This window comes from Panthera pardus, unplaced genomic scaffold (genome assembly GCF_024362965.1).
Source record: "Panthera pardus isolate Hobbes unplaced genomic scaffold, ASM2436296v1 HiC_scaffold_8, whole genome shotgun sequence".
In the NCBI taxonomy this organism is placed as follows: Eukaryota; Metazoa; Chordata; class Mammalia; order Carnivora; family Felidae; genus Panthera; species Panthera pardus.
Window position 1 is genome coordinate 37,400,779 of NW_026527013.1, and position 22,206 is coordinate 37,422,984.

Sequence of the window (22,206 nt, forward strand, 5' to 3'; positions counted from 1 at the left end):
GATTCTGTGTCTCCCTCTCTCTCTGCCCCTCTCTCAATTGTGCTCTCTCTGTCACTCAAAAATAAACATTGCATCAAAATAAAAGATAAAAACAGAAAACACTGAGAGGAATATGGGCCATTATAAGACTCACACCCACAACTACTACCATGAGTCTACCTCAGCTCCCACCTGGATTGGTGCTACCGTGAGGTAGCTGGTACGTGGGCAAATCCACAACATGTGGATTCATGCAGGGTTTCCTCACTGTTCTACCCGAGACACTGCTGACCCCTCATCCATGTCTTGCAATCATGAATCAGCCATGTCCTGGGGGCTGATAGCTGCCCTGCTGATCAGCACACACCACGGTGAGTAGGAAGTGCCACGTGCTGGCGAGGATCTATGGACGAGTGAACACAACTGTCACCAGATCTGGAGGAAGGTTGTGGCCACCACCCCAGAAGGAACCAGCGGGACATGGGCAGTCAATACAATTCAAACACTTATCTTCTGCCCCATAACTGTAGATTCTACCTGTTTGTGACCGTGTATACAGGGGTCACACTGTGTACATCAACACAGAATGACCGTAGGTCCTCCTGGAAGCAGATAATGACAGAGATACAGAACTGTGATGGGTTTATTAGGGGAAACGAGGAAAAACAAAATAGAGGGGACAGGAATGGTCAGGGAAAGAATTCAGTCAAATACGCATATCAGACAACTTTTCTAAATATATCACATCACCACAGCCTATTGGTCACAGTTCAGGGTCCTCTTCGAACTTCACATTCTCCTGTAAGGCAACGAGATTTTGGGTTATTGCAATGGGATCTTGTGTCCTCCTCGATGTATTTTGTCTTCAACAATATATCTGTGGCCTTGGATGAACACTTAATTGTGTGGCTGCATCTGTGTGTCTACCTCTAAGGGATTATGACTGTCTTCAAATCTTAGATATAGATCCCTGAATGTACACAGTATCACAGTTATCTTTTTCTTTTTCGTAAAGTAGGACCTGAATGTTAAAAGAAAAAACACAGGGGTCTTTGCCGTATTTTTTGAAACAGGGATTGCCAACCTCTCAGCCTCAGGCATTACACTCTTAGTTTCATGAAATTGGATGAACATCTGTCGATGACCTTCTGTGTGGAGATACATTCATTTCCACCCTGAGAAGGGTGAGTGTCCACTCATCCCATACATTTTACAAATTCCTTAAGTGCTTCTCACCTCTTCATCGTACTGACCTCAGAAACCAACATTGTCCCTGTTTCTCAGATTACAAACCTGAGGCTCTGAGATGACCGCCGAGAGCTGGTGTTAGAGCTGACACAGCAGGAACACAGGCAAAGCCTCAGGAGATTGCGAGGGAAGTTTCGGAGGCGCAAACCTGCAGGCAGGGTGGTGACAGCAGACGCATGGGTGTGGTGACCAGAGTACAGCAGGGGCGGCTCCTCCTCGCCCCTGAGTTTCCCACCAAGAGTCTGACTCAGGCTGAAGGCCAAGGAAGCGGCACAGCTGATCTACAACGTGCCTTCACATTTAGTCTCACTGAGACACACAAACTTAGGCAGACAAGCGATTCCTAAGACTAAGTTTAATATCCCAAGTCTCCCAGAACATTCTTCGTACATGTCCAGACCCTTCAGAAAACCAAGGGAAACAACAAACTTTATTTAGATTATGAACTAGTTGCACTTGGTAACGTTGACATTTCAGAGATGATGACTGCATTCTACATTGTGGTTGAACCCGTGCAGCAGTCCTTTGCAGACTTTACACTGTCCTCATGCTCCCTTCCCAGTTTGTGGGCCCTGCCAGAGATGGCCTCCAAGTCCATCCTACTGACCCCAATGCCGTCCCCTCTGCACCTCCTCAAACTCTGCTTACTGTGCTCAACTTCCCTTCTATTCTTGCATGATTCAAGTTTCCCCCAGTTTTGCACTGGATCCTTCACTGGTACTTCCACTATGGTGACCACAAGGTCTGTGTCATATAATGCATGTGCCCCCTTTCAGACGGGATACCTGAGGCACCTACACTTAGGGGTGCATCTCATCCTTCACGGAGCTCAAAACATTGTGTCTAAGACAGGCACCAGTACTCCTGAGACATCTGCCTTTGTATAAAAATCCTCTTTCTTGTAGACAAGAGAGACCTACAGCTGACCTCATTATAGGGAAATGACACAGCCCATTGTACACTATGTCCTGAGAAACTTGAGATATGTGACACTGTCCTCAGGCAGGTTTGCAGTTGAATGGCCAAGCCCTCACAAGCATCCCTACATCAATGCCACCAAGTCTTTCACGAAGAAGACGAATACGCTTTATCAGTCACTCATCCAGTTCAGGTCATCTTACCAAATTTAGTACGTGGAGGAGCTGGTGGAGGAGGCGGAGGTGGCCCATAGCCCGTGACTGGTGGTGAAGGGTGGTCCATGGGGGACAGCCTGCAAGGCGATCCTGGGGAAGGACCAGGCCCTCTTGCATTCATAATGGCCTGCGCAACAGAAATGAAAGCTATGTTCATAGGACAGAGCAAAGCACCAACATCAGCAAAAAGTGGCAAACCAAAGAAGCAGTGCTCATCTCCTGCCAGCTTCCCCACCACCAGGTTCCAAGAGGGCAGCATCAGCGCCAAAATCTCTACCCATACTTTGGGTTCCACTTATGCTTTGGGGGTGGGGAACGGATGCTATGGGGACAAACCAGTGTTCCCACATGTGGGCAAATGTAGAACAGCAAGCTCTTGTCCTAGAGGATTTATGGAATGAGTACCAAATTAATAAAATAGCATATTCCTGATAGGAAGGCATTTAAGTCCAGAATCACCTTCCACCCCGCATCCACCTCCACCACAGAGGCTGCTTATTTGTATGTGAAGAACTACAGATTGAGAAGGAATTACAATCCCAGGCTCCACACATGGAATCACAGCAATCGTGGCTCAAAGCTCTGCCTCTAAGCCCCCGCCTGTGCCCGATCTGCTTCTCTCCCGACAATGAAATCTTCTCCTCTCTGCAAGTGCTATCCATGGGCACAGAGACATGTTGGGGCATGGGGATACTGAGGTCATACAGAGAACCTCGAAAAGCATGTCCTTAGAGAAACATGTTACCTATACATGTTAGGTAGGCTTAGCTAATTTATTTTCATTCAGTGGTACTTCTCAGTTAAATACAGTAAAACTCACAGGGTACTTTTGTTCTCTAAAAGATGAGCCGAAATTCTAAATAACAGAATTAACACAAATACACTTTTGTTTCTGCTGTACATCTCCATGTATCACCTGTGACAGTGACACAGGACACAAGAGAACGTGCTCATGTGAACACGACACAGTGGAGAATTACAATGCAGGTAATTGCAGATTGTCTCTCTTCACCACGCATGTTGCAATGCGTGTTTTCTAGGACAAATATGTCACCTCTCGTAGTTCAGAATATGTATACCCAGGGCACACCTGAAGGGATTCCAGACAGCACGTTTACAAAAAAAAAAAAAAAAAAAAAAAACCAGAAAGGCTGAATGTTGACGGGTATTAAATTTACTTTGTCTACGACCACTCTAAATGACGCATACAAAAATATAAGTTGGAGTGAAGGCAGTTTGCATTTTCAAAACATAAGGATAACTGCCGATTTTCTGAACACATTAATCCCCTAGACAGAAACAGAACAGGAAGAAACAGCAAGAGCAATGATTCCACACTGAGGAGGTCCAGAAAAAATAAGTCATGCCAAAAGACTTCCAGGTGGAGGGTGGTCTCTTCCTCCCTGGTTATTTCCAGGTATATACCAGAAAAGCCCTTGGGTGCTCAGCCCTAGGCACTTTGGTTCTACACCTTCCACAAGGAGATGACAGGCAGAAAATAGAGAATCCCATAGACACTTGGGTTAAGCTTGTGCATTTGGAAAATGGGAAAAACAAGCAGACATATACAACACAAAAAACAGACACAAAGCCAGGAGAGAGCGCTGAACAGAAAAAAGAGGGTTTTGCCAAAGAGTTACAACTGAAAATGTCCACAGCATTTACCTTGTTCTCCGTGATCCTTTTGGTAGAGTCAGTGTTGTTATTACTCACACGAGCAACATGTGGATCTACAAAAGGCCCTAGAAGGGATGCAGGTTTATTTTGATTTGAGTAGATTGTGCAGAGATTAAAAAAAAAAACAAAACAAAAACACAAAAACAAAAAAAAAACCCCAAAAACAAAAACCACTCTCCTCATTCCTCAAGCAACTGAAACTCTTTGGCCCAGTCAGATCCCAAATCACATGCACAGTGTATCCCGCATGCTTCAGATGATCCCAAGGTAAAGGAAGAACCATTCTTTAAACTGTGATGAAGACCCATAAAAGCCCTGGTTCAGGTGTTTTCATAACTCCTCAAACAACTGTGGATGACTGGGGGCTCAACTGGATGGATATACGTTAGGCGGAGCCTCATGCCTCCCACCGCCCAGCACATGGACTGTGTATGGCACACATCTGCTGAAGCGCTAGGCCTGCTTTTCTGCATACAGCCCCATTCCATCTCCACAAGAGACACCTGTACCAACACAAGGTGGGGGAAATGACACAAGGATGATAAGTCAATCATGAGAAACTCAAGGAATGTGGTGATGATGGCAGGCATTTTCCTTGCATTGCAATGATCTTCTGTACCACCTCTGCACCTTGTACAAGACTCAACAACGGGGCGCCTGGGTGGCTCAGTCGGTCAAGCATCCCACCCTGGCTCAGGTCATGATCTCACAGTGCGTGAGTTCAAGCCCCACATCGGGCTCTGTGTTGACAGCTCAGAGCCTGGAACCTGCTTCAGATTCTGTGTCTCCCTCTCTCTGACCCTCCCTCATTCATGCTCTGTCTCTGTCTGTCTCAAAAATAAATAAACATTAACAAATTTCTTTAAAAAAGACTCAACAACAACAAAAATTAGATGAAGGTTCTTAGCAAGCCAACTCATACTGCCCAGATCATCTTACCAAGTGGTGCAGGTGGAGGGGTTCGGGGTGATCCCGAACCTGGTACAGGAGGTGGATGTGCCCAGATCAAAGGGTGACCTCTAGAGTAGGGTGTGCAGAATCTTCCAGTTAATGGAGGAGGTTGCCACGGATCCACACTGCCCTGCAGAACGGAAGTGACAGCTACGTGCAGATGCCACACAAGAGAACCAATCCCCAAAGCAGCTGAAACCCATAGAAGTACGGGCCAGCACCTGCCCCCTTCTCTGCCACCAGGATCCAAGAGAGTAGCATCAGTACCTGAAAACTCTGTCCCTGCCACTGGGTACCACCTACAGCTTAGGCAACTAAACGCAGGCGGTTAAACTACTGTCACCACATGTCCCTGCCCATGTCTGAGAATTTAGAACAAAATGATCCCCTCTTACAGGATTAAATAAGTAATTCCAAACTAATGAAGCAGCATATTCCAGACAGGCAGACATCCATGTCCAGGATCACCTTGCATCCTTCCACTACAGTGATGGCAGAAGCTCTGTTTTTGCCTTATTCCGAACATAAAAACATTGGGTGCAAATACACAGCTCATTCTTTGCACATGAAATGACAGCTACTCTTGGGAAAAAGTTCTGCCTGCCGGCCCCACACTTGGCCCCCTCTGCTTCCCTCACTGAGAAAGAGGTCTTCCTACTTTCTGCAAGTGCTGTCAAAGGCCAAGAAACCACTCGGGAGTTGGGGATGCCGGGAGTCTTGTAGGGGACCTGAGGAAATGTTTGCTGTGAGGAACATACTACACATCAATGAGTACTAGGCCCACAAGTGTTTACCTGAATTCATAAGGAATTCTGATTTTGTGTACACTACAAGACACAGAGTAATACATCCTATGGGAAAAAAGAGGCAGACATTCGTGAAACAGTTAATGTAAATGTGTTTTGACTTTGGTATACATTTCCAGGGATGTGTCATGAGCGATGGTATCAGCTCTAACACTGACTGGAGACACAAGAGAACCTGCTCATATGAATAAAACTGAAGGACCTTGTGTTCAGAATACTTTTACCCAAGATACTGCTTGAAAGGATTCCAAACAGTTCATTTACCCATGAAGACGTGAAGGTGGTGAGTTATGACAATGACTTTGTCTAAAACCATCATAAATTGTACAAGGCACACAATATAAAGATGGAGGGAAGTCTTTTCACGTTTACAATTAACAGATAGTCTTCACACATGAATAGTGTGACCAGAAAGAGGAAAATAACAACAACACTGATCCCACAGAGAGGTAGTGTGTTAGGAGTCAACAAGCTTAGAGACTTTGCTATAGAGTGCAGTGTATCTTCCTGTTGTTGTTATTTTGAACACAACAAGGGAAAAGCCATAAGGTGCTCAACTTCAAAGTTCCTTTGGCTACTAAACTGACCAGAAAAAAGATGACAGGCTGAAAAGACAGAAGCCTGTAGACTCTTGGGTGAAGGCTGTGCATTTGGAAAATGAGAAAAACAAGCAGACATATCATACAACACACAAAACAGACACAAAGCCAGGAGAGAGCGCTGAACAGAAAAAGGAGGGTTTTGCCAAAGAGTTACAACTGAAAATGTCCACAGCATTTACCTTGTCCTTCGTGGTCCTGTTAGTAGAGTCAGTGTTGTTGTTACTCACAGGAGCAACATCTGGATCTGCAATAGGCCCTACAAGGGATGGAGGTTTATTCTGATTTGAGTAGATTGTGCAGAGATTAAAAAAACAAAAACAAAACAAAAACACAAAAACAAACAAAAAAAACCCCCACAAAACCAAAACCACTCTCCTCATTCCTCAAGCAACTGAAACTCTTTGGCCCAGTCAGATCCCAAATCACATGCACAGTGTATCCCGCATGCTTCAGGTGATCCCAAGGTAAAGGGAGAACCATTCTTTAAACTCTGATGAAGACCCATAAAAGCCCTGGTTCAGGTGTTTTCATAACTCCTCAAACAACTGTGGATGACTGGGGGCTCAACTGGATGGATATACGTTAGGCGGAGCCTCATGCCTCCCACCGCCCAGCACATGGACTGTGTATGGCACACATCTGCTGAAGCGCTAGGCCTGCTTTTCTGCATACAGCCCCATTCCATCTCCACAAGAGACACCTGTACCAACACAAGGTGGGGGAAATGACACAAGGATGATAAGTCAATCATGAGAAACTCAAGGAATGTGGTGATGATGGCAGGCATTTTCCTTGCATTGCAATGATCTGTGGTACCACCTCTGCACCTTGTACAAGACTCAACAACGGGGCGCCTGGGTGGCTCAGTCGGTCAAGCATCCCACCCCGGCTCAGGTCATGATCTCACAGTGCGTGAGTTCAAGCCCCACATCGGGCTCTGTGTTGACAGCTCAGAGCCTGGAACCTGCTTCAGATTCTGTGTCTCCCTCTCTCTGACCCTCCCTCATTCATGCTCTGTCTCTGTCTGTCTCAAAAATAAATAAACATTAACAAATTTCTTTAAAAAAGACTCAACAACAACAAAAATTAGATGAAGGTTCTTAGCAAGCCAACTCATACTGCCCAGATCATCTTACCAAGTGGTGCAGGTGGAGGGGTTCGGGGTGGTCCCAAACCTGGTACAGGAGGTGGATGTGCCCAGATCAAAGGGTGACCTCTAGAGTAGGGTGTGCAGAAACTTCCAGTTAATGGAGGAGGTTGCCACGGATCCACACTGCCCTGCAGAACGGAAGTGACAGCTACGTGCAGATGCCACACAAGAGAACCAATCCCCAAAGCAGCTGAAACCCATAGAAGTACGGGCCAGCACCTGCCCCCTTCTCTGCCACCAGGATCCAAGAGAGTAGCATCAGTACCTGAAAACTCTGTCCCTGCCACTGGGTACCACCTACAGCTTAGGCAACTAAACGCAGGCGGTTAAACTACTGTCACCACATGTCCCTGCCCATGTCTGAGAATTTAGAACAAAATGATCCCCTCTTACAGGATTAAATAAGTAATTCCAAACTAATGAAGCAGCATATTCCAGACAGGCAGACATCCATGTCCAGGATCACCTTGCATCCTTCCACTACAGTGGTGGCAGAAGCTCTGTTTTTGCCTTATTCCGAACATAAAAACATTGGGTGCAAATACACAGCTCATTCTTTGCACATGAAATGACAGCTACTCTTGGGAAAAAGTTCTGCCTGCCGGCCCCACACTTGGCCCCCTCTGCTTCCCTCGCTGAGAAAGAGGTCTTCCTACTTTCTGCAAGTGCTGTCAAAGGCCAAGAAACCACTCGGGAGTTGGGGATGCCGGGAGTCTTGTAGGGGACCTGAGGAAATGTTTGCTGTGAGGAACATATTACATATCAATGAGTACTAGGCCCACAAGTGTTTACCTGAATTCATAAGGAATTCTGATTTTGTGTACACTACAAGACACAGAGTAATACATCCTATGGGAAAAAAGAGGCAGACATTCGTGAAACAGTTAATGTAAATGTGTTTTGACTTTGGTATACATTTCCAGGGATGTGTCATGAGCGATGGTATCAGCTCTAACACTGACTGGAGACACAAGAGAACCTGCTCATATGAATAAAACTGAAGGACCTTGTGTTCAGAATACTTTTACCTAAGATACTGCTTGAAAGGATTCCAAACAGTTCATTTACCCATGAAGATGTGAAGGTGGTGAGTTATGACAATGACTTTGTCTAAAACCATCATAAATTGTACAAGGCACACAATATAAAGATGGAGGGAAGTCTTTTCACGTTTACAATTAACAGATAGTCTTCACACATGAATAGTGTGACCAGAAAGAGGAAAATAACAACAACACTGATCCCACAGAGAGGTAGTGTGTTAGGAGTCAACAAGCTTAGAGACTTTGCTATAGAGTGCAGTGTATCTTCCTGTTGTTGTTATTTTGAACACAACAAGGGAAAAGCCATAAGGTGCTCAACTTCTAAGTTCCTTTGGCTACTAAACTGACCAGAAAAAAGATGACAGGCTGCAAAGACAGAAGCCTGTAGAGTCTTAGGTTCAGGCTGTGAATTTGGAAAATATAAATAGGCAGACATATCACACAACACACAAAACAGGGATAAGGCCGCAGAGCATGCTGTTCCGCAAAGGAGGGTTTCCTGACAGACTTACAACTGAAAATGGCCCCAGCATTTACCTTGTCCTTCTCGGCATTGTTGGTAGACTGCTTGTTGTTGTGACTCATGGGAGTGACACCAGCTTCGGCTGAAGGCTCTAAAAGGGATAGAGGTTTACTCTGATTTTAGTAGACTCTGCAGAATTCACACAAACACCACATTTTGTGACGTGTTAAACTCTTGCCCACACTCAGGACAAGGAGGAGAGGCAGAGAGTAACCCACAAGCCTCAGTTGACCCCAGTGATAAGGGGGAGATCCATCCCATCATATCTTAATGAAGAAACCATAGGGTCCTGGCTCATGTTCTTCATAATTAGTCAAATAACTTTCAACAGGGCAGCTCAAAGAGAAATCAGGAAATCGTCACCAAAACAGCCATTTCTCAATACACATTAGGGGTAATAACTCAGCATCTCATTTCAGATAAAAATTAAAATGAGAGCGTCAGTTGGTGGATAACATCAAAAAACCCTCCACAGAAGAGCATGGGTGTGTTTCTTCTGACTCCAGGCAAATTGTTCATTCTTTCAGCTCATCTATAAGCTGCCTTCCACATGGGAGCCGGTATTATGTAACTATTTCTGAATGGAACTGAACTTGACTGATATTATATTAAGGAGAAAAGGAAAACTATGGGTGTTTAGCCGTGAAGCTGCAGAGTTGCACTGATAACATCAGAGGACGAAGCTATTTGGAGCTTGGATTCAGGAATGTAGGTCTATAGTTCACAAAAATAAAAATAAAGGAGCAATGAAAATAGTAAATAAATGAGTTTCTCCTCAAATAAACTAAAGTCTTCACATTGAGTCCGGGTGGGAAGAAGGATGAGACCCCTGTCCTGTCATCCTTTCCAGGCTCTTCAGACAGGGGGATGCTAGAGGAGGTGGGAGGGTCACAGTCAGAGGAGGGGCATGAGCTCCACCATTCACAGGGAGAAGTGCCTCACTGCTTGCAGTACCAGCGGAGAAGACCCTTCTGTCACCCCTTCAGACCACCTGCTGTCCTTAGTGTTTGCGGTTCTGTCCAGGACACACGATGATCACCCACAGGAAAAGGCTTTGCCGCAGAAATGAGGCTCCTGCACATCACCACGTGCCCCTTACCTCTCCTCGCAGAGTTCTGCATCTCTGGACTTCCAGGCATTGGTCTCTGTCTCCTGTATCTCTCAAGCAGCCTCTTTCCTTCCATCACATCCAGTCTTAGATACAGAAAAAGAATGGACTTCTGTAAGAGTTGCAACGCCACGTCCTCTGACTAGACACTAAACAGCACAGCTGTCATCCCTCAAAACACCCATAAAAACTCATGTCACGCTCGCACACCTGTGTTTCAAGCGGGCAACCTCTCGGCTCTGTTCCGCCATTTTCCTCTCCCAGATCCGAGCCTTGATCTAGGGGAGAAAAACACATCCACCTTCAGTCATGCCAGACTGTGCACCAAAGAGAGAGAGGAGGAAAAAAGAAAACACTTACCCAGGTGTCCTGAGTATTATGCTCATAAACTGCGACCTGAAAAAGCAACAATGAAAAGTCCGTGTTTAGGAATTCCAAGGGCCACTACACTCAACCACATGAGGTACTAAGGGTTCAATATGTCAGGCAGAACTCACGTTACCTGGTGTGTGAAGGTGAGTTCTGCCTTCTGCAGCTGTTCTCGTGTTTGTTCAATTTGCTGTCTGTGAGATACAATTGGTTTCATCAAATAAGGTCTAATATTAGGTAGGATTATAAATAATCTGCTCATGTTCCCATCATCCTCATATCTTCCCCCAATACAATTTATCCTTTCACATGAAACACTTTTCACACAATTATAAATGTACAGAACCAAAGCTATTGTTCCATCCTCTCCTTACTCATCATTCCAAGCCCGTAGGGTTCAGAGGTCATAGAATTCTTTTCCATTTTCAATCTTGCCCTAATTCATCAGGTGACAAGTGACTTTCATCATAAAGCCAACATAAAGCTCTATTCTCCTTTAACTTGTGTACTCACCAGGTTTCCTAGGGTTGCAAAGACCAGGACCATCAGGTGGTACTACCTTCTTGATGGATAGGATTTCATCCTATGACACACTGCTTTCCTATAGATTATGACAACTGACACCACCCCTCAGGAACGTTGGCACGGATGAAGTTTCTACATGGGCAGGTCAATGCTGGAGACCCAGAAATGTTTAGTAACTTAATTGTTTTATTCTTTCTAATACTTATCTTTTCCTGTCTGTTAATTCTCTACGGATATGTCCTCTGAATTTGTGTTTATATTACTATATTCATGGAGTCTACCCATTGTACAAAGGTTAGAACTAAGAAACGAACAGGGGTTTCATGAGCCACTGCTAATTAGTATCTGAACTCACTTGCACTTGTGTATGTCCCTTGTAGCTATTTTCAGATCTTCCTCTGCAGTTGCCATCTGATTCTTCATTGCCACTAGTTCACAGTTTGTCATATCCAGATTCCTAAGATGGGAAAGATATATACATAGTCCAGTAGCCAAGGTCCAGAAATTCTGCCTTTTTCCTTCTCAGCTCTCTTAACGCCTAGATTCCAATATCCCTATCCCCTCCCCCAACGATGCACAGACTGACAACACAGTCAGAGAAATGAAGACCCCATTTAATGTTAAAGAACATTCAACCTCCGTCTGCTGCCAAGTCGCCTACAATCAGAGCCGCCTGTCTAGTTCTCTGCTTCTACTCCTTCATCGTCAAGTCATCAAATAACATTGCACCTTGTGCCTTCCCAGAGTTGGTCTTTTGTTTGAGATGGAGAAGGCCTATTCCAGGTCAGTGTGAAAACCTGTGCCTGACCAACTGTACCCATTAGGATGAGGCAGGGGATCATCATTGCCTTGCACCTCCACGGGGCAGTGCACTGAATCTCAGTCCAAAAGTTGTACCCTGACACAGACACTGAGTATGAAAGACAGCCTTCCAGGATATGGCTTCACCAGCATTGCAAATCACTCCCACACATCACTAAGGTTCAGGAGTGCAACCCCTGCCCCCTCTTTCAAAGATCCTGGTGGAGGGAAAGGCCAATCTTAGAGTGGCAATATATGCTGAAATATAACATGATGTGAACTGTCCCACAGTCAGGCTCTTATCTTCAGGAAACAGATTTCAGATGGAAAACTATCAACTTCATGGAGTCAGTCTACTTGAACAAGACTCAGTTCATTGACAGTGAAGGCAGCAAAGGGAAATGCTTAGAAAGGCTGGTTTGCTGTGTTGCCCTCAGACTATTTTGTGCATGGTGTTGCTTTAAAGGGTTTCAACTTGGCACTGGATGTAGTCAAGAATCACATGCAAAACTGAAAGACTGTTAGTAGTGGACACAAAAGCACTAGACAGAGAAAGGTACATGCATTTCCTTCTGGCCTCTCAGGTAGTCCTTCAGCAAGTGTTTTCTGGGGTGGCTGTAATGTAGAGGCTCTGTTGTAAGGGGGTGAAGATAGAAGGTGGTCAGGGTGCTCTACCTGCTCCCACAAAGAGCTTACACATTAACAAAAACAAGATGCCAGTGAGACAGAGCAGGCTCCACCCCGGGTGTGGAAAGGACTAACAGAAGCTGAGTCTCCAGGGAAGACAAGGAAGCATTTCCTTTTCAATGTGAATAAGGGGCTCTAAAGGCCCCCCTCCTGAGAACAAAAGGAAATACTGGACAAAAGAAGAAACATGCGCCTGGGGCACCAAATTTCTAATGAACCCATGAAGACACACTTCGTACGAGTCTCACTTGCAGACTGGATGAAGAGATGCAGTACTGATGGCATCCCAACCCACAGTCTAGAAAGAAACTCCCATGGTTTCTGCAGCAAGATAATTCAATGTTTTCCCTAAATATTTTTGACCCAAGTCTGGTGCTGAACAAAGATGACCTAATTCCTGGCTGATAAGACCATGGGATGGGATTGAAACCTATAGGACAATGTAAATGGATCCGGAGGGGATCCTGTTATCAGTGTGCTTAATGCCAGTATCTTCCCTCTTCTACCCCAAGTACATGACACAAGAATGTGTGACAAGCACTAAGGACAGAAAGGAAAATGCAGGTTATAGGAAGCCAGGTAGGAAGGGCAGGCACAATTCTCCTGAATGCATTTGGCAAAAATACTCTTGGATCCAATTCTAGAAGAAATATATTTATCTATAGCGGCCACCACATTCATTCATACAACAGTACTCGGGACCATTATCACATGAACGTCTTACTTTGCTGTAGCCATTTTTCTTTCTTCAGAGGATTTATCAAGGATGTCTGCTCTCTCCTTCAGCCTTTTGGCTTTTTCTTCCCTGATTGCTGTAAGAGAACTCAAAGAATTATAAACGTCTTCCAGGGCCTTTTTCCTTTCTGTAAAAAAAAAAAAAAAAAAAAAAAAAAAAAAAATGGATTATTTTGTGCATGTGCATATGACCTGAGACTTGGTATGGGGGTGACAGGAAAGGGCAACTAGTGTGAAGGCAAGAAGGCATTCTTTCCCTTCCCAATGCAAAGTCATTGCCACCACATGGGGATTTCTCCCCAACAGACAACATACCTTCCAGTTCACATTTATTGGACTTCAAGGCTCTCAGTTCTGGATCCTCAAATTGACCGTTTGCATCTTCTGACTTTAGGACAGATAGGAGAAAATACATTCAAGAAATAATGATCGCACAACAATGTGAGTGCAACAGGACTGTGCATGGCAACAAAGAAAGATCCTGGGGCATAAATACAACAAGGAGAAGGCAAAGAACATGGAAAATAGTTCAAGTCAAAGGGCTCACAAATGGCTTTCTTAGGAGAATATTCCTCTATTCACACTGAACATTGCTGAGCATTAAGAGAAGAAGGCAGTATACAACTTGCTATTGCCCTTCATCTCTCAACTATCTTGGGGGATTTTCTCCATATCTTGGAGGGCAGGTCTGAATGATGTGGTAATGACCTAGTTGTGAAAATAAAACATACTTCCTAGTCCTTGAAACAGCAAACTCCTCATGGTGGTCCTAGTGAAATTCCAGCTGTGCAGATGGAGCTTTGTCTCCCAGAGGCCCACTCTCTACTGTGGTAAACAGCAAGCGAATATGCTATGCTCACCTCACCCAATGAACAAAAAGTCTCCAAAGTCAAATTACAGTAAAAGCAGCCAACTCTTAGCACTTCCTGATTCTTGACATTCCCCTCTCTCTCTCTCTCTCTCTCTCTCTCTCTCTCTGATTGCAAAGTAACATGTGCACTTTGAAGGGTGTCATTTAAAATTTTATCGAAGTGCTCAACTTTTCTGATGTTCTCCTTCAACAAAACATGTTGAATGAGTCGTAACAATTCATTAATTTTACTTGTGTTTTTAGAACGCAATCCAGGCAAAGAAAGGATTCTTACTTTCAACTTAAGAGCTTCAGCAGAGTGAATGTTACTTTCTCTCTTAGCTTCTTGAAGATGTATCTTTAATTCATTGATGTAGATACAAAACATATGAAAAAGGAATCAGAATTCAAAAATAGCATCGTGGTAGATAAGCCTATGTCTAATGTGTGACTCCTTTCACAAATAAAAAGGTAGTTTTTTATTCCATTTGTGAAGCTTGTCTTGAATGGGAAGTATTTATAGAACACATGAAATAGGTCAGTAGGATGAACTCCAAGAGATAAAATTAATCAAAATGAAGTCACAAGAAATATTTGAAAGGGCAATGCTACCTTCTCTTCCCACATGGATATTGCTTCAGCCAGCTCTGGGTTTTCTTTCTCCAACGGGTTGATCTTTGCAGTTTTTTGCTGTAAATTAACTAAAAGGAGATAAAACAATTTTTAAGGTTGTTACCAAACCAGTGACATCGAATAATCCCACTGTATTAGCAGCACAGACACATGATCTGACACATGGGTGTAACTAACTTTTTAGCTTTCTCATTGTGCCTGAAGAAAGCAAGTTTCAGCAGCATTTTAAACCCAAGAAACCTCATTTCACTGACATTCCTATACGTGTAAGCTCTAGAACACTGACTCCTCTAACAGACACAAAGTGCAAACTCCTCTTACATTGGCCCAATGCGAGAGCTCTCATGCCCTGAGGTCACTCTTCTCATCACCACCACCGCTGCATTTACAGTGATCAACACCAACCAGTCTTTGAGGGCTTGTTAAGCGTCAGGTAGCCACCTTGCCTCTCAACAGACAGCACCACAGAATCACCACAGTCCATGGGGTCCGTGCAGAATAGATTACCCGCCATTTGCAACAAGTTCACTTTTCCCCTGGCATGAATGGCTCCCTCCACCTCAGACTCAAAACCTTGGTTTAACCCTCTCCTGTGACACACACCCTGCCTGGCAATACCTGGTTTCTTCTCTATGCTTAGGCTTCTTGACAGACTCAAAGAGGGTTTTCTCATCTTCACATTTCACCAAAAGCCAGGTCATGGCAAAGTACTCACTCCACACCTCAGGCTCATATCATCACTTCTTTCCTAATCATTTCTATGCAAAATCACACTCATTCTGTTCTCCTTCCTCCTGTGATGTTTTCCTCCCCTGGTCTCTTGTCTTAAGAGAGGAAAATCCCTCCACATTGTCACTTAGCCTCTAACAGGGAAGAGAAAGGTTTTCAAGAGTTCACAAGTCAATTAGACATCAGAAGTCACCATATTTATCCCTAGTTAAAAAATTTAAACCCACACCAAACACGAGTAATGAAAAAAAAATTACAAAGACTACTAAAACCTAAAATCTTACCTTGATGTACTGGAGGCTGTGTCTGAGAGAGGAAGAAACAAAATTAAGTTTGAGGTCAAAACATGTTAATAGTAAAAACTTTTCCTTCCTGATAAAATACTGACATGCCATCCAATGAAATTACAATGATCATTTTGTTCAGCATAATGAATTCACAACATTAATATAAGAAAAAAGTAGAATTTCATATTTAGTTCATGATTCTTTATAAACCGTTTCTGATAAAAGCATAAAGATTCACAGCTTATTTTGACCAAAAGATAGATTTACATTATATTAAATAAATATCAAAATATTCAATTCTGTCAGTGCATAATGCAGACAGTTTTAAAAATACATAAATAAAATATTTGTCTGATTGTTTTCCTCTTGTAGTCAAACCCAACATCCACACTGAAGTCCAGAACCCAGGATCATTTGAAATGCCAAAAAAAGAAAAAAAGAAAGAGAGAGAGAGAAAGGGAGAGAGGAAGAAAGAGACAGACAGAGACAGAGAGAGAGATGGAGGGGGACGGTAGGGGGCGAGAAGGAAAGGGAAGGGATGGGAAGGAGGAAGGAAGCGGCAAGGAAAGAAAAGGAAAACCTTTGTACTAACATACGCTTCTTTCATTTTCTAGAAAGCTTTCTGAAATGTTACACAGGGTTGGCTGCTTTCCGAATCAATAAACAATTACAACATGTCAGGTGCTATGATTTTCCTAGATCACTAAAAACAGAGGGTCTTCCAAAAACACATCATCAAATGAGAAAGAGAGTGGAACATGGCTAGAGAAAAAGCACAGGCACCAAAAGAAATGATGACTAACATTTCAAAAACAAAGCAGAAAGGGCTCCCATTGAGAAGGTATAAGAAAAGCAAGAGGATCTTAATTCCTGTAAAGGCACTGGTCTAAGGCAAGGGTTAACAGTTTCCATACTGGAAACTTCTGGAAAAGTGAACAAAAGAGAGAACAGCTATTAAGGAGTAATGGTTGTCTGGGCAAAAGTAGAAATAACAATTAAAGCCTGACTGCACTAGTATTTCTAAAAGGACGTCAACCATGGAAAAAGACATCCTGTGATTGTCTTGTGTCCACTGAAAAGTAACAACCATAAGATAGTGACTGTGGGACTGAAGGATGCTTCCCCACTCCCAGCCCCTCACCCTTTGGAAAAGTGCCTTTATAAGCCTGGCACACCACCCTTTTGGGGGAGCGATATTCCTCTTTCTTGCTGGCTCCACTGTATACAACCTATCTCTAATAAACGCCACCTGCTTTGTTTCCCTTTCGATCAGTGTTCATTACTAAGACACTGAGACTGGAGAACCTGGTCTTGGTGGTCCAGTAACACCCACACCCAAGTCATCCCCTGATGAATTATAGCTCAATAAAATCTAGGCAAGACTCTCCTTTAACAAAAGGTGAAGACACATTTTCTTGATCCGTAGGACGTATATCCCTATTTGAAAGTTTTAAATGATGATATGATGCTGAAGCGAGCCCCAACATCTTGCCAGGATATTGGAATATCATCATGGTATCAAAAAGTGAGTCATAAAAATGTTGTTATAGGAAAGTCTATCTACGGAGGGCAAACAGGAAACCATGGATAGTCCTTTAATGTCACGTTTCCTTTCCGAAGCAGGGGAAATGGAAAGAGAGATGGCCCTACAAATACTTAATATGCATATTTTCTTTTTGAAGGGAAAGATTTCTAAATTGGCAGGAAAAGAGGAAAAAACAGCCACTTATAAATAAACTCATGCTGTTCTGTTCTTGTTTAGAAGGCCTGCCCTCCACAGAAACTATTTCTCCAAAGCCTAATGGGGTTTTCCTGAAGATAAGCAATACAGATGAAGGGTAATACTCAACGACAATGCTCTTCCTCCTTCCTGTCTCATAGGGGAGTAAACTCAGCCTAAAACCTAGCCAGGTAAAGACAAAACTTTACACTAAAAGCCTTCACCTCAGTTTTTCTAAACAAGGACGTGACCCCAAGCTTCCCAAAAAACTTAACAAGGTACCCTAAAAGGAAAAACCACATATTTTGAACACAGAATGCAAGCATTAGAATCACACTTCCTATGGCAGAGATGGTGGGATAATCAGGCTGGCAATGTAAAACCACTCTGATTAATAGGATAATGACTCTAATGGAAGAAGTAGTCAGTATGCAAGAAGAGGTGGTGAATGTGAGCACGGAAACGATAACTCTAGGATCCAAAAGGACTTCTAGAAATCCAAAACATCATAACAGAAATAAGGAATGCCTTTGTTGGACTTACTAACACACACAACACAGCTGAGGAAAGACTCAACAAGCAGAAGGAAATGTCAAGTAGAAACACCCAAAACAGAAACACACAAAAATTAAAAATACAACGGAGAAAATCCAAGACCAGTGTGACAATGACAAAAGGTGTAACATACACAAAGTGGGAATACCTACTTATACGTTTGAAGTGAATATGACTGAGAATTTTCCAAAATTAATGATAGTCATAAACCACAGATTCAGGAAACTCAAAGAATTTCAAGCAGGATAAATACCCCCCTCCAAAAAAACCAAACCAAACCAAAAACAAATCAAAACAAAACAAAACAAAAAAACACAAAAAACACAAGACTATCCCTAGACATATACTATTCAATCAAGAGAAACTTGAAAACAAACAATTTTGGAAGAAGCTAAGGGGTAGTGTTGGGGGCTGGAGTTGCAGGGAGATGGAAGAAATAACACCTTACCCAAGAGGAACCAGGACAAAAAATACTCAGAATTCAGAAACCATGCAATCAAGAAGAATGAAATGTTTATACTGTTAAAAGAAAAGAACCCATCCACCTAGAATTCTGTGCACATAAATTGTCCTTCAAAACATGTACAAAGTAAGGGAAATTATTGGAGATACTGAGGTCAATAATAAACGCTTAATTCTCCAAGAAAACATAATCCTTAATGTACATGCATTAACAACAGAGTGCCAAAATACATGAGGCAAAAACTGATACAACTGATAGGAGAAATAGACATATACATTTTTATAGCTGAAAGAATTCAACACCCTCTATCAGTCATTGACAGATTGAGCATAAAGGTATTCAAATTTAAGAACACAGTTGGACTGAACTGCATCACCAATCACCTAGATCCATGACCATCTGTAGAACACTTTCTACAATAGAAAAATACACATTCTTCTCAAGCTCATATAGAACATTCACTGACACAGACCATGTTCGGGGTCATAAAATACACCTTAACTTGAAGTCAACAAAATCATAGAAAATACGTTCTCAGAACACATATGTAAGCTAGACATCAATAATAGAAAGACAACTGAAAAACTACAAAATATATGAGAGATATTCTAATAGAAGATAGAGAATAGAGATAGAATAGAGAAATTCGAAAAGAAGAGGGTCAAAGAGACATTTCACAGAATTACAAAAATAGTTCCATCTAAATGATAATGAATGTTGGAATTACTACCATTTGTGGGATGCAATGAATGCCGTGCTTAAAGGGATATTTGAAGTACTGAGTGCATACAAATGGTCTAGTAAAAAATGTGTGCTTACCAAAAAACTTCTGCTTACTTATGCTTAAAAGCCTATCTGTAAGTTATTGTAGTATACTCACAGCAAGGACAACTCTCCAGAGGTAAATAAGACATGCACAAATTGCAACGGTGGCAGGAATAACGGCAAGCTTCCACAGAGTTCCGAAGACACGAGAGCCACGAGGGAAATGGTCAGCCAAAATAGGCACAAGCTGAAATAATATTTGAGATAATGAGGAATAGCAAAGACATTTATAATATCTGTCACAAAGAATCATTTTTATAAACCTTCAACCAGCCTCCAGGAGGTTATAAGCACACCTCTCAAATGCCTCCTCCTGAAGGAGAGGGAGGACACAATGCTTACAAAGGAGCAGGGGCAAACCTGTAGGAGTGATGACTGTGTTTACGATCTTACTGTGGTGATGGCTTCATTGTTCCTTACCCTTTCAGTAGACAAGAAGTAAATGACTTCTGTTGTACATTCATGAAGTACCTGGATAAAATCCTTTGGAACATTTCCAAAAATACACCAAAATTTACAGAAGGATGGGAGAAAGTAACAATAAAAATGTACTAGCGATTCAAATGAGATTGTTATAGAGACAGATGTTTACAGATATGGATATAACTGAGAGATGTGCAGCTGCTCTTATAATAATATGGGTTTATTCCAGCAAAAATAAATTCTACATTATTGTTTAGTTTCTAAAAACACTGAGGTTTTCTTTTTTCTAATGTTGATTTATTTTTGAAAGTAGAGAGAGCGGGGAGGAATGAGAGAGAGGGAGACAGAGAATCCAAAGCAGGCTCCACGCTGTTAGCACACAGCCTGATGCTGGGCTCAAACTCACAAACCTGAGCCAAAATCGAGAGTCAGATGCTTAACTGACTGAACCACCCAGGCTCCCCAGAAGGTTTTACGTTCAAGGTTTACTTTGAATCTGAATCACAGCCCAAATTGTCAGATTTCTGAAGTAAATACAGGTTTGCATAATCAGGTGATCTTGTGTATTTTGATGAAATCTATGAGGTTTTAAGTTACTTGAACACACATCTCCAAATAGCCAATACAATAAATTCAAGTTCCTATTTCATAGTGTTGCACCTAAATCAATCAATAACAACTATGGAAATTACTTTCTAAATAACACAAAAGTCCTGGGTATGGTCACCAAAACAACAGAACACATATCATTTTACTAAAACTAGACTTACCAGTCCTTTAGGAGAAAATACACTCACAAATGCAATTCATACTAATTCACATACCAAACTTTAATTTTGTGCCAATACACTAGCCTCCAAAATGTGTACCATTTGTATCTTCAGCTCTTAGAACTGAGGTCACTAAATTGCGTCCTGCTGGGAAATGTACACTGTCTTTGAGTGGCCACTGTCTGCAAGAGAGCAGGGGCTGTCAGCACAGTGATCATGGGGATCAAATGCGGCAAAGACAGAGGCCATCTTGACATGAATGGCAAACATCCTAAGTCCTGGGCACTCTTGATACCTCTGCCAGCTATCTGTATGCTGATACCATTAGTTACCGTTAACTAGTTTAGATCCAAGGGAGCCAGTAACACTTGGTTCCCACAGACAATGGTCATGACCAGGTGGAGGTAGGAAATGCAAGACAAGTTAGTTTGTGCAAGAATTCAGAAATGAGGGAGGGAGAGAGAGCTGAACTGATCTATGAGATGCAGCCTAGGTAGAAGGGGGAAATTGCAATAAACAGAACCAAGAAATTTCCTCCTTCGTAGACTCAAAAGAAACAGAATAGATTCTGTTGTGCCTGGAGGTATCATGTGGGAGGATTCTGCCTCAATTTAGGTTGTTCCTGCCTTGGGACGTTGCAGATCCCTCTCTAAGAATCTGGTGCATGCCAATCTCAAGAAATCTACTTTTCTCTATGGGTGTCCCCTGTGTCTCTGTCTCAGGCTCTTGGGAGTACAGGTTTTGATTTTTAATGATAGAATGAAACATTCACACTGGCAACCAGGTATTTCTTTATAGTTGGACAATCCTAAGGACATTCAAGACCCTTTTTGCTTTGGGTAAATCAACACTCTGTACATAGTTGGCTAAAGAAAGGACAAGAATGCATTCACTTCCTCATCACATCACTCCTAGTGATTTTCTTATTATAAATGTCCAAGCAGGCTGAGGCCACTTCATGTATGCTGAGCTTGTCATCTAGCTGGTTGGACACAGAGTCCTTGGGGGCAGCCTCTAAGACCAGAGGGAGAGGGCTGATGCACAAGTTCCTAAAAGCGAACAAACCAGGAAGCACAGAGCACAAACGACATTTCACTTTCCAACACCAACACTTCGGACACCACGGTTCCCAGGGCTACCAAACTTCACAAATATGAACAACGTGCTGATAGGAAAACTAACTACGTATAAGAGGGACTCTAAACTTGCAAAGCTTGAAGAAGAATCTTGACAGGCCTTCCAGGAGCCATCTAATAGTATAAAATACTATTAATACTATTAAATGGCTCTTATTCAATAGAGGTTCTGACATTTTTAAAAATGATCCTAAGGAAGTATAATTCAAACATCATACAAGCCCCTTATTTAAGACAAAGATCTCAGTGGCTTTTAGTATCTTCCCATGTCCTTCTTTCTTGACATTATGAAGCTCAGGTTTCCATCCTGTCAACACTACTCCTTCTGGACCAAGTGGCCCAGACAGGATCCACAACTTCATGTGGACAGGTGTGGCCAGAAGCCCTACATGCTGGTTGAGAAACCTTGCCCTGAGTTAATGGGTTTTCAAAAAGAACTGAGTTCTCATCAAGGACTCCATGAAAAAGCTGTTTTTTA

General features: G+C 42.7%; 1 protein-coding gene and 1 long non-coding RNA gene across 2 annotated transcripts; both read right to left on the minus strand.

Moving 5' to 3' along the window:
* Positions 1–604: 604 nt before the first annotated feature.
* On the minus strand, positions 605–13,457 carry LOC128775549 (transport and Golgi organization protein 1 homolog). The gene is made up of 12 exons (XM_053897346.1): positions 13,327–13,457; positions 11,470–11,571; positions 10,723–10,783; positions 10,581–10,616; positions 10,431–10,498; positions 10,212–10,306; positions 9,127–9,203; positions 4,977–5,118; positions 4,026–4,102; positions 2,349–2,487; positions 1,273–1,375; positions 605–778 (listed from the first exon to the last, which is right to left on the minus strand). The coding sequence occupies exons 1-12, from the start codon at positions 13,338–13,340 to the stop codon at positions 769–771; spliced, it is 924 nt and encodes a 307-aa protein (XP_053753321.1). The 5' UTR covers positions 13,341–13,457; the 3' UTR covers positions 605–768.
* Positions 13,458–13,561: 104 nt separating this feature from the next.
* LOC128775590 (uncharacterized) lies at positions 13,562–16,313 on the minus strand. Its single transcript, XR_008420414.1, has 3 exons — positions 14,800–16,313; positions 14,483–14,545; positions 13,562–13,725 (listed from the first exon to the last, which is right to left on the minus strand). It is a non-coding gene; the product is annotated as an uncharacterized LOC128775590 (long non-coding RNA).
* Between the last annotated feature and the right edge of the window lie 5,893 nt (positions 16,314–22,206).

Excerpts from the sequence above, each read along its gene's own strand:
- LOC128775549 (XM_053897346.1), bottom strand. Across the intron at positions 9,204-10,211 it reads GCAGAACTCTGCGAGGAGAG|AGCCTTCAGCCGAAGCTGGT; the intron begins GTAAGGGGCACG and ends TATCCCTTTTAG. Across the intron at positions 1,376-2,348 it reads TCCTCCACGTACTAAATTTG|GTTTGCGCCTCCGAAACTTC; the intron begins GTAAGATGACCT and ends CCCTGCCTGCAG.